The sequence below is a fragment of the Humulus lupulus genome, chromosome 4 (assembly GCF_963169125.1).
Source record: "Humulus lupulus chromosome 4, drHumLupu1.1, whole genome shotgun sequence".
NCBI classification, from domain to species: Eukaryota; Viridiplantae; Streptophyta; class Magnoliopsida; order Rosales; family Cannabaceae; genus Humulus; species Humulus lupulus.
Window position 1 is genome coordinate 138,344,376 of NC_084796.1, and position 17,626 is coordinate 138,362,001.

The 17,626-nt window shown below is 38.6% G+C and overlaps 1 protein-coding gene across 1 annotated transcript; it reads right to left on the reverse strand.

Annotated features, from left to right (window-relative positions):
- Positions 1 to 13,192: 13,192 nt before the first annotated feature.
- Positions 13,193 to 17,392, reverse strand: LOC133832564 (uncharacterized). The gene is made up of 6 exons (XM_062262890.1): positions 17,184 to 17,392; positions 16,643 to 16,724; positions 15,926 to 16,112; positions 14,621 to 14,808; positions 14,041 to 14,330; positions 13,193 to 13,583 (listed from the first exon to the last, which is right to left on the reverse strand). Exons 1-6 carry the CDS (start codon positions 17,390 to 17,392, stop codon positions 13,193 to 13,195), a joined length of 1,347 nt encoding a protein of 448 aa, XP_062118874.1.
- Between the last annotated feature and the right edge of the window lie 234 nt (positions 17,393 to 17,626).

A 17,626-nucleotide genomic window follows, 5' to 3' on the forward strand; every position in this document is an offset into this window, starting at 1 on the left:
GCTACAACCAAGGGATCATTATGGGGGAACTGGACATGGCCTGCGTCTTCCTCCGTAAAAGTGATCGGTTGCTTCTCTAATCGTTGCTGTTTTGACTGACGTTGCTCCGGGACGAACTCCACTCCGTTGTGAGCTTTTAGTTCATTCACGTATCTCTTCTGGGCGCCTCTGCTCATGCCAGCCATGTGCGGTCCTCCAGAGATGGTGGATATCTCTCCTCCAACCACGGGAGGAGGGACGTCTTGATCTATCCGAGTCCCGGGTTGACTGGCTGGGGCGTCTGGAGCAGGTCGACTCGCCGGGACCTTGTTCCGTGAGTATTGAGCCAAGGGGCCTGCTCGGATGAGAGTCTCTATCTCATCTTTGAAATGCCTGCAATCGTCGGTATTGTGGCCGACGTCGTTATGAAAATGGCAGAATTTGGAAGTGTCTCTCTTTCCCTTGTGGTGTTTCAATGGTTCCGGCCTCTTCCAGGGGACCCGAGTAGAGTTGGCCAGGAAGATACTTTCCCTGGACTGGGTGAGTTCGGTATATGTCGTGAACACGGGCTTGAACTTGTCTACAGACTTATTCTTCTTTTGGCCGTGTTGATTATTTTCACCATTCCCCTTTCTTTTGCTTCCGCCGGGCTGGTTATTCTATGTGACGTCTGGGGTCGCTACCACGACCTCTGTCCCCACTCCAGCGGGCTGCTCGGGAACCTGGCTGGTTCCCACGGCTGAGGCTTCGGCTTCTTCCAAATTTATCCATTCTTGGGCTCTATTAAGGAATTCGTTGACCGAACTGACTCCCTTCTTTTGTATATCCTTCCAGAGATCTCCTCCAACAAGGATTCCGGTTCTCATGGCCATGAGCTTGGAGCTTTCATCCGCGTCCCTAGCTCGGGCAGCGAAGTTCGCGAATCTGCTCAGGTAGGCCTTCAGCGTCTCGCCGGGCTGCTGTCTCACATTGGCCAGGGAGTCGGCCTAAACACGGGCGGCCTGGGAGGCGCGGAATGCCCTTTTGAAGTCAGCTGAGAAGATCTTCCAGGAGCTGATTGACTGTCTTTTACTTTGCTTGAACCACTGTGTGGCAGGTCCGGTCAGTGTGGAGGGGAAGATCAAGCATCTCAGCTTTAGGCCAATATTATGGGCCATCATTAGGGTGTTGAACATCCCTAAATGGTCAGACGGATCTCCGTCCCCATTGAACTTCGACAAGTGAGGCATACGGAAGCCAGATGGGTATGCCGTCGCTGCTATGTTGGGGGCGAAGAGTTCCATCTCGTCTCCCGAATCATATTCGTCTTTTTCTTTTTCTGATAGGAGCTTCCTCATCAGTTCCTCCATCTGAGTTAGGCGCTCGAGGGTTTGGTCCTGAGATCCTTGGTTATTCCGGGGCTGCTCAACAGCTCCGGATCCATTGTACATATTAGGTGGGTTATTGCCCCTCCTATCTTGAGATAGGTTGTTTGGGACATTCCCTCCGTTACGTACTTCGGATCGGGCCCCCCCCCCCCCCCCCCCCCCCCGAGTGAGCCTGACTACCATCTCTAGCCCGATCCTCTCTGTGAGAGTTGAGGCGATCTCGAAGGTCGCTTCCCTGGGTGGTCTGGTGACTTTGTGCCGAACTTAGTCGCTGACGCAGGTCTCCTCCAGAGAGATCACTCCGGCGACTGCCGGTCCAATGACTCCTGCTGGATAGGCTTCGAGTCCGTCTTTGGTGGCGAGGACCTGAGCTTTCTTCCGGCACCCTGCTACACCGGGAAGGTCCCGCTGATGGTGGGTTTCTCCTACTACTCCCGTAAGCTGGGATGTCTCGGACGGGCCGAGGAGGAGACGGATATCTGATCGGAGATGGAGGATGCCTGACCGGAGAAGCGATCTTGGTTCCGTCTGGACGGATCAAATTTGGTGGGGGCCTTTCGGCCCTGCCAACTTGCTGGTCTTGCGCCGGGCGATCAGGACGAGGCGCAGGACGGTCTTCGGGGACGGGCTGACGTCATGGGCCCTCCCCCGATCTCCTCCGGGAATTTCCTCGAGCTCTCCTGGGCGTCCTCGAGGATGGTTGAGAGCTAGGAGTTGACGTCCTAACCGAACGGCTGTACTGCCGTTGTCCAGTCCCAGGCATTTCCCCGAAGTTTGCTTCTCGATGGTGCGATGAAGGGGTGGAGTTGGCTGCTGGAAGTCTATCCGAACGGCTATGCCTAGACCGATTACCCCGGCGAGACTTAGGAGCCTCACCTTGCCTCTCTCCAACGTTAACGTTGGTTGTGAGAGGGGGTAGTCGGGCCAGGATATCCTGGATTTGCTGACTAGCAGTTGCTAACTGGCTCCTCAGCTGAGCGTTCTCCATCTCCACCGCAGTATAATAACACGGGTTCGGATTAGGTGGCCAGGGCGCTGAACTACCAGTATCGTCTTGGCCCGCCGGCTGCTTTCCTGGCCGCTGCTGGACTTCAGGAATTTGTTCATCAGGGATGGCGGTATGATGAGCCTCCTGCCCATCATGTTGTTCTGTCTCGTTGCCATGCCTGGATCGAGTAGTCACCATAGTTGGATGTTTGTAGCAGCACTAATCGAACTTGCTCTCAATGAAAGCACCAAACTGTTGACGCGGTTCTTCGCCAACAGGAAATTAAGAGAAAAAGAGAAAGGGATTAGTGCTGAAAATAGAAACGTAACAGATATAAGATCTTAGTGAATGAAATAGGTGACTCAAGACACATTTTTAAGTGGTTCAAAGGTTAAAATCCTTCTACTCCACTAGTCAAGATTATTGATATATTCTGGGTATTTGGTTACAAAGTATATCTCTCCAGAGACTATTTTTCCAACCCTTATCAACTCCCAGGGTCTCCATATTTATAGGAGAAGGCACCTGGAAGTTGGTCAGGAGGTCATCCCGTGACCTTTTTATTTGTCATATCAACTCTGTGACATTCATGATTAATTCCTAAACCTGACACATAAGTATGGTCAAATCGATAGGTAAGGAGATAATGGGCCGCACGGCCCAACCCAGCCGTGGGTGTCTGAACACGCACGTTCCTGCAGCGTGTCCGAGAAGTCAGGGAGATATCGGACACGTGATGTCAGATATATGCACGTTTATCTTGCGTGTGTTGACTTTACAAGGGGTCATAGCCTCCATATCTAGCTCGTACCACGAGCTGTGCATCTGACCCGACCTTCGGCCTTCCGATTCCTTGCTCCAGTCTTGGGAGTCTTAGCGAGTCCTTGAGGATTCCTCGAGCTAAGGGGGGTACGACCTCAAGATAGGAGCTCCGACCTGGGGGATGTTTATGGACTAACCATGATTAGTCCGAAGCTCGGCCTGCTAATCAGCCCGTGGGAAAATCAGGGCGTACAATATTAGTTGTACAAAAATATTTGTATTTTCATAATTTTCCTAGACAAAATTGTCACATTTATTAACATTCAATTATTCTTATCAAACACATTGTCACGTCTCCTATCTACTATACATAAATTATCGCATTTAATGAATACAATAATGTTCATGCCAATATTTTACTAATAAATAAAATTGTCAATATACTTAATATATTAATTGTACAAAAATATTTGTATTTTCATAATTTTCCTAGACAAAGTTGTCACATTTATTAAGATTCAATTATTCTTATCAAACACATTGTCACGTCTCCTATCTACTATACATAAATTATCACATTTAATGAATACAACAATGTCCATTCCAATATTTTACTAATAAATAAAATTGTGAATATAATTAATAAATTATTTGTACAAAAATATTTGCATTTTCATAATTTTCCTAGACAAAATTATCACATTTATTAAGATTTAATTATTCTTATCAAATACATTGTCACAAGCTCCATCACCCATAGTTGAGCTATACTCATGTCAGTTGAGCTCTAAGATGAAATTATCATTAGTTTTCCAAATCTCGATCGTTAACAGTTGAGCTCTACTCACATCAGTTGAGCTTTATGCTAAAATATTTATCAATCTTTGCAAAGCTCAACCATCCATGGTCAAGCTCTACTCATGTCAGTTGACCTCTATGATGAAATTATCATTAGTCTTCCAAATCTCGACCGTTGACAGTTGAGCTCTACTCACATCAGTAGAGCTCTATGCTGAAATATTTATCAATCTTTGCAAAGCTCAACCATCCATGGTCGAGCTCTACTCATGTCAGACGGGTTCTATAATGGAATATTTATCAATCTTTCGGCTTCAGTGTCTCTTTTTGGCCATCGAAACTTGACCTCACGGCATTAGCAATTACTGCAGTAGTTTCTTGACAATGCTTTCTTTTCCGACTAATAAGGGAACAAGTGTGAGTATTACAATAAGTTCGTATTGAGAAATGCTCTGAGTTGGTAACTTTTGCTGCACGCACTGACCAATTGCATGACTTGTCAATACATTTTTTCACATATAATGACTTGGTAGATTTATTAATTTCCATTTCAAAGCAAGCCTTTATTGCAATATCATTCAACTTAGTTTTTACCTCGTCCTTGTTCTTGAATTCTTGACCAATTGCCAAATCTGATCCATCTGGGAAACTAAACGGGTCTTCACTAGTGACTTGATTTTGTTAGTCGTGGTGATCTGATGGATCATAGTAGTTGAGTGGGTCAATGTCATCTGGAGTTGGAGATGATGATGTTGTCCTTTTGTTAAGAAGGTCCATAGGTTCATAACCTATATTAACACAACTTTCGCATGGTGCAGAAGCAGCATCACAAATATTATTTTCAATGTAGAATTCACGGTCAAAGTAATCATCTATTAAACTTTGTTCATTTTCTTTTATTCCATGTTTATCTTCCCTATCACATATATCCTCTCTCTTATGATGCTAAAACTGTCGCCAAGATTGTTGTTAAGGTGGAACAGATCCTTCAACGATTGTACACTTATGATGCAAATATTTAGTTCTAACATTCAAATGTAGAAAGATTCAAAATTTAAAATACTAATGTCGACTAAGTCCAGTTGAGCTCAACTACTATTTTAACCATAAATAATTGAGCTCAACCATGCACCCTTGTTTGGTTGAGCTCAATTGTACATAGTCGAACTAGTATCTCACCCATGTTTGGTCGAGCTCTACTGTAACTATCATCTTGACTGAACCCAATCGGGTTCAACTGTACATAGTCTATAACCATTTTCTGGTTTTTGAGTTGAAAATGTCAATTTTTCAAAGTGAAACTCACAAAGAAGATAATACACAGATCTCAACTGTGCACAGTCGAGATCTACGTATCATCTTCTTCGTGAGTGCTCTCAACTGTGCACAATCGAGCTCAACTGTACACAGTCGAGATCTGCGTATCATCTTCTTCGTGATTTTCACTTCGAAAATCGCCATTTTCAACTCAAAAACCAAAAAATGGTTATAATATGGCTAACAATGTACTTATATTGTTTTTTTTTTTATCACATTTACATGAAAAAACAAACATCTAAGCCAATAAAATACAACTTTCTTTATTTTCACATTCAAATCAAAAATTAAAAAGTTAGGGATTTTCACTTACTTTACCTTAATGTAATTGCTTTTTTCTAACAATGTCACTGAAATAGATAAGTAAGTGTGTCACAACATAATTCTTCTATAGATTTGGAGAGATTTTGAAGAAGAAATGGTGGATGGAGAACAAAAGGATCAACCCTATTTTTTTTCAGATTTTTTTTGGAACATCTTATTTTTGTTCTTCTTTTAATTAAAAATAAAAAAGGGGCTTTATTGAAATACCAAAGTTTCATTAAAGGAGGAGGTTAGTGCAGCTAAAATTTGAAAAATAGAGGTTACAAAGCTAATAGAAAAACTTTTTAAGGTTATATAGCTTAATTATCCTTGGAAAATTGTCTCAGCGCTGAACAGTCCAAGACTCAAGCCTCCAGTTTGGGCTTCCAAAGAACCATTCTTTTCGGCCTTGTTTGTAGGAAAAAAAATTGAAATCAAAACAATTCCATTTTTTTTTATTATGTTTGGATTAAATCAATAAATTAATCATTTTTTTTCTAGAAAAATTAAAATTTAAATATAGTAAAAATTTTAAAATTTTACAATAATTATAAATATCTACATAAAAAATTATTAAAATAAGTCTCTAATCAAATTTGTGGAAAATATTTTCTTGTATTTTTTCTCTCATAAAATTTTTCAATACTAAAATTCAAAGTCAAAATAAGGAGTTACAATTTTTTTTAAAAAAAAAATCCTTTAAGGCATTGTTTACATTTTAGATTTTAAGAGACCATTTTCTCATGTTTGGATTGAATAAATAAATTATGAATTCTTTTTTTATAAAAATTAAAACTTAAATGTAGTATAGTTTTTTTAAAATTTACAACAATTATAAATACATACAAAAAAAATATTAAAAAAAATCTCTTATCAAATTTGTGGAAAAACATTTTCATTTATTTTTTCCCTATTATTTCTCTAGTAACATTTTTTTTTGTTAAAATCCAAAGTCCAAACAAGGTCTTAGAATTTTTTTATGGAAAATATTTAGGGTGTGCTTGATACTTTAACTAAAAAACAATTTTCTGTACTAAAAAAACAAAAAATTATATTTAGAAAACAAGTGGTGTGTTTGGAATTGTTTTTTGAGAACAATTTTTTAAAAAACTAAGTTAAAAAAAATAAGAATTCAGAAAACACCTAAATTATGTTCTCTAAAGTTCTTTGTTCTTTATGTTCTCTCTCTCGATGAAAATGAATGAAGGCACACTAATGGAGCTGTGACCTTTCTTCTCCGTGAGGCTCTGACTTCTCCTTCTCCTGCACCACCAAGAAGCTCCACACTTCTCCTCTATTTTGCAGACTCAGGCAAATTCTCTCAGAATGTTTGTACTTTTCTTGTGCCCTAATTTTCTTACTTCTCCCCATATGGAAAATTTCTTTTGAGAATAGCAAACTCCATATATCCAAGTCATCTCTTGCTTGTCTTGTGCCCTAGATTTTACTTCATCAGATATCGCTCAATAACTCTCTTACTGAAGCTTCTCTTGAAAATCAAGTTTGTAATGGATCTTTATTTCTTGTCTATATGTTGTTCTTAATGTTATTATATTCATTTTCATGTTTTCTTTGGTTCATTGAATGAGAAAATGAAAAGTTGGGTTTCATTTCTTTATTTGTGTTTTGTAAGAAATCAACATTCAAAGGATGAGGGCATATTTGTTTATGTTTTCTTTTTATTTATTTATGTTATGATTGGAGAACATTGGAGTCTATGTATGTTGAACATATTGCTTTATGGTACAGAGAGAAAATGAACTCATGATTTAACGTCACAATATATCAAACACTCCAAAGGCTAGTCAGCATAAAATGGTTAACTATGTATTCATACAATCATAATTGATTATATAACATATAGAAGCACAATTGATTATTCGTCAACGCAGACAGCGTGATCATATGTTTAGAGAATTGGAAGAAAAAAAACTTGGGGGTGAAGACAACATAGAGGAAGCTAACACTATTGTGTCAAAATGTGAAGTCAATTTATCTGGTGAATATGTTGTAGCAATGGCAAGATGTCGAGATCGTATTACTCAAGCTACGTGGACGACTTATAATAATAATAGAAATTAGTCAACTATATTTTATTATTAGACAATAATTTTAGTATTAAAATTGTGTTTATAGGACATATTGTAGACTAATGGTGATTTTCTATTTACTTTAGATTAAATATTTTATTTAAAATTTATTTAGGTATTAAAAATTCTCATATTTTATAAGCATTAAATATTTTATTGATTTAATGCTTGGGAGCAAGTTTGTCTTCCCAAAAAGTATGGAGGAGTTGGCTTCTTTGAGGGCAGGAAGTGGAATATTGCGATGATGGCCAAGTACATTTGGGCTATAACGAGCAAAAAGGATTGCTTATGGGTCAAATGGATAGATTCGATCTACCTTAAAGGTCAAAGTTTCTGGTCTGTCCCCATAATAAGCGATACAAGCTGGTACTTTCGAAAATTATTGAAGCTGAGGAATGTTATAGATTGTGCTGCTGTTACTGCTTCGGGATTAAGAGGTAAGTTTAAAGCGAAAACTTTTTATCTTTCACTTACAACAGCTAGCGAGGTTCAGTATGCTTCTGCTATATGGCATCGCTTATGTGTCCCGAAACACAGATTTATTTCCTGGCAAGTGATTAATGAACACCTTCTTACTCGAGATAATCTTGGGAAATTTATGGAGCTGGCCTCCTATTTCTGCCCTGTTTGTGAAAGTGTCACTGAGTCCCATCAACACCTCTTTTTTGACTGCACTTTCACTAAGAAAATTCAGCAAGAAGTTAGCTCCTGGTCCAGTTTTAGGGGCTGGCCTCTTACCATTGAAGCCTGGAAGATTTGGAGCACCAATGTCTGTTCAGACCTGCTGACTTTGGTTTGGAATGCTATACTTTCAGCATTTTATTACTCAGTTTGGTGTAATAGGAATAGGTGTGTGTTTGATTTGTGTTGTAGCTCAGTGATGGTAGTTAGTTCATCTATAAAATTAGCTATCAAAGCTAGAGTTAAGGGAATTAATTGTACCAAGGCTAAGAAAAGAGAAAGAGATGTAATTGGCCTTATAAATTCCCTCTAACTCTTCCTTCTTGCTGTTTGTTGTAGCTGTTAGCTACTGCTAGCCTTGTATCTGTTTTGTGATAGTTGATTATAAAGTTCTTCTTTTCCTAAAAAAAAAATATATTTTATTGATTTATATTATTTTTAAAAATTATTTAGATATTAAAATTTCTAATTTTATTTTTTCAATCAATATGATATTTTGTTAGTTTATATGAAAATTAACAATATTATGACTAAGTTAGATTAAATATGTATGTGACATGTCACTTTTTATTAATAAAAATATGATAATAAGTTAACAAAAAAGTCTTGTAAAAAAAATTGTTTTCTAAAACTGCTTGTGTTTTTTATCATCCAAACATGTTTTTAGATTTTTATTTTTGAAAACTGTTTTTAGAAAACATTAGTCAAACATCATTACATTTTGAAAACATAAAACAATGTCAACAGACCCTCATTTCACTAAAAATTACGGGTCTGTTTGGCATTATTTTATGTTTTTTGTTTTTAAAGTTGTGTTTTCAGAAATGCGAATAAAAAATAAATTTTGTAGTTTTAAAAAAACAAGAGGTGTTTAGTTAATGTTTTCTAAAAATAATTTTTTTAGTTTTTTTTAAATCATAAACAAAAAATTAATAAATATATTTACAAAGAAAAAAAATATTTTAAAAGTTTGTAATAAATAATAAGATAAAGTAATGTGAAAGGGAAAGTGATATAAAAAGTGAGAAAGTAAGGAGAAAAACTTTAAGGAAAGAGAAAGTGATGAAGAAATTGATACGAGAAAAAATAAAAAATAAAGTGATGAGATAGAAATTAAAGATAGAACAGTGAGAAGAAAGATAGTGAGGATAGAGAAAATAATGAGAGAGAAAGTGATGTGAAAATAAATAATGTGAAATAATAATAATTAAAAAAATAATGACCGCAAAGTTGAAAACTGGTTTTTGAGCCAAACACCCTCTACATTTTTTCTGTCAATTTTTTTTTTCAATTTTACGGTTTTAAGTAAATTTTTACATTTTTATGATTGTTTTTATTTATTTATTTATTTTTGTGTTGTTTTCAAGTTGTTTTTATGTTGTTTTTTGGTTTTTTTTTTTGTTGATATTTAATTGTTATGATATATAGTATTTTTTTGTATTTTTTTAAAGTTTATTTTGGATTGATGCAGTGAGTTATTCTCAAGTTATTTTTCTTAAGACCATATTTTGTAATTATGAAACTTTGAAAATCGTATTTTTGAATACTTGAGAACTTATTTTTGAAAAAAATATTAATAACTGTTAAAAAGTAAAAAAAAAAAATGTATTTAAGAAAAAAAAATCCCTTTTCTTAAGAAATTACTTGTTTGGAATTAATATTATCACATAAATAATCCGCTTTTGAATTAAGGCATATTTTTTCACAATTAAGTTATATTATTTTTACATCGGGCGTGAGTCTCAAGTTTCTCTCCTTCCATGGCGAGGAGGCGTAAATCTGTGCTGAAGCCAGCCAAACAAGATCGTGCTCTAGAGCTCCCTTCATCCAATTCTCTTCTTCCATCTCCGGAGGCCGAGTTAACTAAGGAAGAATTTGATGCTGCTGTGAATCCTGGGTCTGGACCCAAGAATCTTGCCAAGAGTGCGAAGGAGGATGATGATATTGGTGTGCAGCAGGCATCTGGTCATTGGGTCGATGAAGGTAGTTTGAGGGGGATTCCTCAGTCTGATGATGAGTTGGGTCCGGTCTCTTGGGCTGCTGAGGTTGAGACTGGCAATTTTCAAGAATCGGCAAAAGCAACCTGGGCAAAATTTAAACAATCTCTGCCTACATATGGGGGTTTGTAGCTGCAATATGCGGAACCAATGCTTAGGGAGGGTCAGGTCATTGCTCAGTTGGACTTGGAAGAGATTGAAGTTGAAGCATCTTTTTGGAAATCAGCTTTGATTTGTGTTGTGATTGGAGCTAATCCTCCATTAGCCATCTTTGAAGGGTTCATAAAAAGGATTTGGGGCAAACTTGGTGTTGAGAGAGTGGCTCGCCTAAATTCAGGTTTCACCATGGTGAAATTTCATGATGAAGCAACCCGCGATTTGGTTCTTGAAACCGGTGTGGTTCATTTTGACAAGAAACCTGTCATCCTTCGACCTTGGACAACTGATCTAGACTCCTTGAGATCAATAAAAACAGTTTCGGTGTGGATTCATCTACCTGAACTTGGATTACAGTATTGGGGTGTCAAGTGCTTGAGTGCACTTGTTAGCACAATTGGGAAGCCTATTATGATGGATAAGATTACTAAGGATAGGTCCATGCTAAGATTTGCCCGAGTCTTAGTGGACATGGAAATAGCTGATAAGCTGCCTCAATTCATCAGTTATCTTAATGAACGGGGTCAGGTGATGGAACAGCTGATTGAGTATGAGTGGCTTCCAACCAAGTGTTCTAATTGTAAGAAGCTAGGGTGTAATGCCCCGAATTCTCTGATGCAGTTTAGTGGCTGGATTAGTAGGCCGGGAGGGCTATAACTGTTTAATTATGCCATTAAATGAATATATGCATGTTTATGTGAATTATATTATTATATGATGTTATATGCATGCATGTGGGTCCACATTTCCATAATTATGATGTTTTGATAATTTGGCCCATTGAGGGTAAATTTGTGTGTTTTGGTGCATAATGTGATTTGTGAATGAGATTCCATTATTATGGAGATATATTCGAGCTATTCAGCATGAGACGGTCCTATATAATGGATTAGTGGTTTTTTCATAACGGGGTCAATTATCGGGTAGTAAGAATATTTATTTGATGATAAATTGGGAGTTATTGAGACCAGGGTGAAATTCTTGAAGTTTTGACTATAATGTCCCCAGGGAGGTTTTTGGGACCCCGAGCACTAGGTTTTATTTGAGGTTACTTAAGCTTGAAGTAGCTTGTCAGATAGAACGTACGTTAGAAAACCTCTCGTTCTTCCCTGTTAGCTCATTTTCACAGTTCGAAGCGTTTTTGAAGATATCATGAGTTCTAGGAGTCAGAATCAAGCGAGGATCGAGGCATAGCGATCCTAGGAAAGACTAGAAGCTTCTTGACCAAAGGATTTGACGAGAAACAACCCAATCGAAGGTAATCTAAGTTTAAAGTTTTGAGTTTTTAGAGTTTCTAAGCTTAGAATTGGCTTTTGTGAATTGTTGAGTTTTTGGCTCGATTGAGCCTTGGGTTTTGATGGTTTTGGAGCATTGGGAAGCTTGGGAACTTTGATTTGATGATTTGGTAATGTTTAGGCATGATTTTTGAGGCTTTGGGATGTTGGAGGACGAGTTTGGGCGTGTTCTGGGTTGGGCGCCGCGGCCCTAGCTCGAAGAAGCAGGTGGGGGGGTTTTGCCTTTGTTGGGCACCGCGGCCCTTGCTTCAATGGTGGTTGGGGGCCGCGGCCCTTGATGACAGGGCTGTAGCTCTTGAGCAGGGTTGAGCCTGTTTGAGTGTTTTGGCTCCGGGAACATGGTTTTAGGCCTCGGGATCGTTCCTATTACCCGGATTAGTGGGGATTGATGTCTCGAAGGCTAGAACTTGGTTTGGGAACCCTTGATTATCATTTTATTGATGGTGTCCCATATTTGGTTATGATTAGGTGATCGCTAAAGGACTAAAAGCTAGACCGTTCTCAAGGGTTGTTCTTTTATTCATTCTAGCTCGAATCAGAGGTAAGAAAACTGCACCCCATATGTGACATGCATGATGATTCTTGAGGCATGTTGATTGTGTAAATATGGACATGGATTGATTATTGAATGCTTAGTGAATCTTGCTCACTTGTGCATGGTATTGACTCATTAGTCAAAAGTGGCAAAGGTGTCAGCATCAACTGTGAAGCTGTGACTCATTAGTCAGGTTCGACAGTGGTACTGGGCACTGGTCAAACACTCCAAAAGTGGTGCACAAAAGTGGTTGGTGGCAACAATGAGTGGTGTATCGAAAATGTCGACGAATGTAGGCGTGACGTATATCAAAATGACTACATCGGCGAGTAAATCACATTGATGCCAACAATTGGTCCAAAAAGTGCTCAGACTCGCCGGAAAGTTGTGGAGATACCCAAAATCTCGCTAGAGAAAAATGGTGAGTTGACCAGAATGGCTTAGTGGGTTTTGTTCCTCTCTCCATGTTGGTTCCAAAGGTACCAACCACTCGTCGAGAGGTGGTCGGAGTTGGCCAAAAAACACAGCCAAAGTTGATGGAGCAAAACTTTGACTGACGATTCCGAACAGTAGACGGTGAATTGGGCGACACTGCTTGGTGGTTGAGGTTGCCGGGGCAAGGTGAATCCAATGAGGCGCAACATGTCAGAAATGGTGTTCGTCGGTGGTTGGTCTTTGTGGTAATGTGTTGCCATGGAGAGAAGAGAAAAAGAAAAGAAGAGAAGAGAAAGAGAAAGAGAAAGAAGGGAAGAGAGAGAGAGAGAGAGATGTCGAGGAAGGGAAGAAGAAAAAGAAAAAAAAAACAAAGAGACTTAGTTTCAATTATTTGGTGGGTCCCACATTTTAAAAAAATGTATTTAATATATATAAAAAAAACAAGTCTTTACATTTTTCCCTCCTTAGAGAAATTTCGTTCCGAAATTTTCATAGTACAACCTCAAGCTGAAAATTAAACAAATGCGGATACTTCTCATGCATATTTGACTCTAACTCCCTTGTAGCCTCGTCTTCTCTATGGTTCTGCCATAAGACCTTAACTACTAGAATCTCTCTATTCCTTGGCATCTTTAACTCTCTCGCTAGGATTCTGATAGGTTGTTCTTCATATGTCACGTCCTCTTGAAGAGGGATAGCCTCATACTCAATGATGTCCGATGGGTCTGGAGTATACTTCCTCAACATTGATACATGGAACATATTGTGAACATGCCCCAACCGTGCTGGTAAGTTCAATCGAAAAGCAACCTCCCTAACCCTCTCAATAACATTGAAAGGTCCAATATACCTCGGGGCTAGCTTACCCTTCACTCCAAATCTCATCACAATACACATAGGAGTAACTTTCAAGAAGATATAGTCACCAACCTCAAACTCAAATTCTCGTCAATGAAGATCGGCATAAATCTTCTGACAACTTTGAACAACCTAAAGTCTATCTTGGATGTCTTTGATCTTCTCAGTGGCACTAGCGATAATTTGAGGTCCCATTGTGACATGCTCATCTGGTTCTGCCCAACACAAAGGTGATATGCATGGTCTCCCATATAAGGCCTCACAAGGAGCCATGCCTATATGTATGGTAGCTATTATTATAAGTGAATTCCACCAATGACAAGTGTTCTCCCCAGCTACCCCCAAAACAAAAAATACAAGAACGAAGCATGTCCTCCAAAGTTTGGATAGTCCTCTCAGACTGTCCATCTATCTGAGGGTGGTGAGTGGTGCTCAAGTTAAGTTTAGATCCTAAAGCTTTTTGCAATGCTCGCCAAAACCTTGATGTAAATCGAGGATCTCCATCAGAAACAATGCTGGAAGGCAACCCATGCAGTCGAAGTATATTATCCACATAAAGTTGAGCTAGTCTAGAAACCTTATAATCCTTCCTAATTGGAATGAAATGAGCAGATTTGGTCAAACAATTGACAATCACCCAGACAATGTCATGCTTTAATGGTGTTAATGGTAATCCCGTCACAAAGTACATTGTGATCTTGTCCCACTTCCATTCTGGTATAGGTAAAGGTTGAAGCAACCCTGATGGTCTCTGGTGCTCAACTTTAACCTATTGGTAAACCATACACTTAGCTACAAAGCTAGCGATATCTCTCTTCATGCCTTCCCACTAGTATTGTCTTTTGAAGTCTTGGTACATCTTTGTGCCTCTAGGATGTACAACAAATTTAGACCTATGAGCCTCGATCATAACACACTCTCTAAGATTAAGGATATTTGCAATGACCAATCTTCCCTTATGGTATAAGAATCCTTCGACATTTAGTGTCCATCCATCTAACTACTCACCGTTTAGGATTTGATTCCAGATAAGTTTCAATTTCTCATCTTGCCACTGACATTTCTAAATTTGTCGAAGTAGCACTGGTGTAACCACTTGTTTGAAACACAAGCAATCTCTTTTCCTTCATAGTACTCCAAATCATAATCACCCACCGTGATCATTCTTTTCCAATCCTCAAGAGCTAAACAAGCCAAAGTGCCATGAGATTTTCTACTTAATGCATCCATGACCACATTTGCTTTTTCTAGGATGATATTTCAAAGTGAAATCATAATCTTCCATGTACTCGACCCATCTTATTTGCCTCAAATTCAAGTCTCTTTGAGTAAAGAGATACTTTAAACTTTTATGACCAGAATATAATTCAAACTTTGCCCCATATAAGTAACATCTCCAAATTTTCAAGGCAAAAATCACTACTGCAAGTTCCAAGTCATGTGTCGGGTAGTTCTTCTCATGTGGCTTCAATTGGTGTGAAGCATAGGCAAAAACCTTGCATATTTTGCATGAGAAATCCTCCTAAACCAGTACCAGAAACATCAGTGAATACCACATATGGTTCCTCACTATTTGGCACAGTGAGAACAGGCGTCGTAGTCAATCCTTACTTCAGTTCTCTGAAAGCTTCTTCACAATTGTCATCCCACATGAACTTTAAATCATTTCTTTTTAGCTTTTTTAAGGGCATAGCAATTTGAGAAAAATTCTCCATAAAGTGATGATAGTAACCTGCTAACCGAAGAAAACTTCAAACCTCAGTAACATCCTTCAGTCTTTCCCACTACAAGATAGAAACTATCTTCGCAAGATCCATAGTAATGCCTTCTTGAGATATTACATGCCCTAAGAATTTGAATTCGGTCATCCATAAGTCACATTTCTCTTTCTTAGCATATAATTGATGATCTCTCAAAGTTTGCAACACAATTATTAAGTGTTCTTCATGGTCCTTAGGTGTCTTGGAATACACCAAAATGTTATCAATATAAACAACCACAAACTTATCCAAATAGGGTCTAAAGATTATATTCATAATGTCCATAAATGTTGCAGGCGCATTCGTCAATCCAAGTGGCATCACCAAAAATTCAAAGTGTCCATAACGCATTCTGAAAGCAGTTTTAGGAATATCCTCCTCCTTAATCCCTAATTGATGATAGACTGACCTCAAATCAATCTTGGAAAAACACTTTGAACCTCTGAGATGATCAAACAGCTCATCTATCCTTGGCAAATGATACTTGTTCTTAATTGTCATCTGATTCAATTTCCTATAATCGACACACAGTCACAAGGATCCATCAGTTTTCTTGGCAAACAAAACTGGAGCTCCCCACGGGGAAGTACTGTTCCTGATGTACCTTTATCCATTAACTCACCCAATTGCCTTTTCAATTCAACCAACTCTGCATGTGTCATGAGATAAGGTGCAATAGAAACTGGTTGAGTCCCAGGAATTAAATCAATGTAAAACTCGATCTCTCTATCACGTGGTGGTCTTGGAAAATCCTCAGGAAACACATCTGGAAAGCCACTAACCACTGATATCTAAGGAAACTTTTCTAGAGGCCTAGACTCATCATCAATTGCAAATAGACTCCCATAACACTCTAAGTTTCTTTCCCCCGCCTAAACATGCCTTTAGCATAGGATTCTGACTTACTGCATTCATGTTGGCTCAATATACAATGAAATCTCCACTTGGAGTTAAAAGAGTCACCATTTTGCATGAGAAATCTACAATGGCTTGGTACTTAGACAACCAATCCATGCCAAGAATCACATCAACTTGTCACACAGGTAACACTATCAGGTTTCTTACAACTTATGCCCTTCAAACACAATGCAAATTGATTTATAGATGGTTGATAACTCACCATGCCCCCCCCCCCCCCCCCCTCCCAAGGTACACTCAATTGTAATGTAGGACTAAAAGTTTCCCAACTCAACCCCAACATGCTAGCAAACATTAAGGATATAAAAGAATGTGATGCACCCATATCAAATAATACATGAGCCTAAGAGTGTGAGATAAGAACCATACCATCCACAACTCCTTGGCATGTTCCTCCTTATACATCATCACCACCAAGAGCATAGGCTTGACCAAAAGCCTTCTCCTTCTTCTTGGTCAGATTTCTTTTTCCAACTTTTTTTTTCCTTATAATGAACTTTAGTTTACAAGGCTAACATCACACACTCGTTCACGTTTGTAAATGTTAGGGTAATGGTTTCATCAAGTGTTTTAGTCCTCAATCGAGTCATGAACTTTTCAACCAAAAGAGAGTGATCAACGATATCAACATAACATAGAAGGTCAACTCTACAAACTCTATGTAGAAGTCATTCACTCACATTCATCATTATCTAGTAATTATGTGATCTCATCAACCTATCATTGATCTTGAGCAATCAAATGATCCAATCAAGTCCTCCTATGAGATGGGTTAAAATGTTGTTCGCTAAAAACCATTCTCAGAATTTCCTCAAGTCATCCCATCAGTTCCTCTCATCCTACTTAAGGCTTCCTACCAATCCGGTGCATTAAAAGTAACATGATACTCTTCAGGAGTTCCCATAATGTTTATTCTTCATCTGCCTCGAACATCTTTCAGCTACCATGGGATCTTGTCCACCTTTAGACTTAGGCATTTGAATCCGATGGAAATGTGGAAGTGATGAGCAATTTGATCCATCTGTTGGGCAGGAATGCCTCTTAAAGCCTCAAGAATGGCGTTCATAGGGAATGAAACTGGTGGAGAGGGAACCTTAGCCTCAGGGACATCATCTGCAGGCCTTCTCCTTGTTGTCATTCCTTTCAGAGGCATTTTCTTAGGTCAGTAAATAAAAAACTAACTAGTTAGTGAGGAATGGATGCTATCTATATACATACGCCTTTATACATCAAAATAATTTATTTAAAAATAAATTTAATTTATTTGGTGACACACTCCGAGGTATTTAAACAGGGTGCTCTGATACCATTTTTTTGTCACGACCCGAGCCCTAGGCTGTGGTAGATTTGAAATATCCATAACTTGGGTGGTCAAATGTTAGACTTT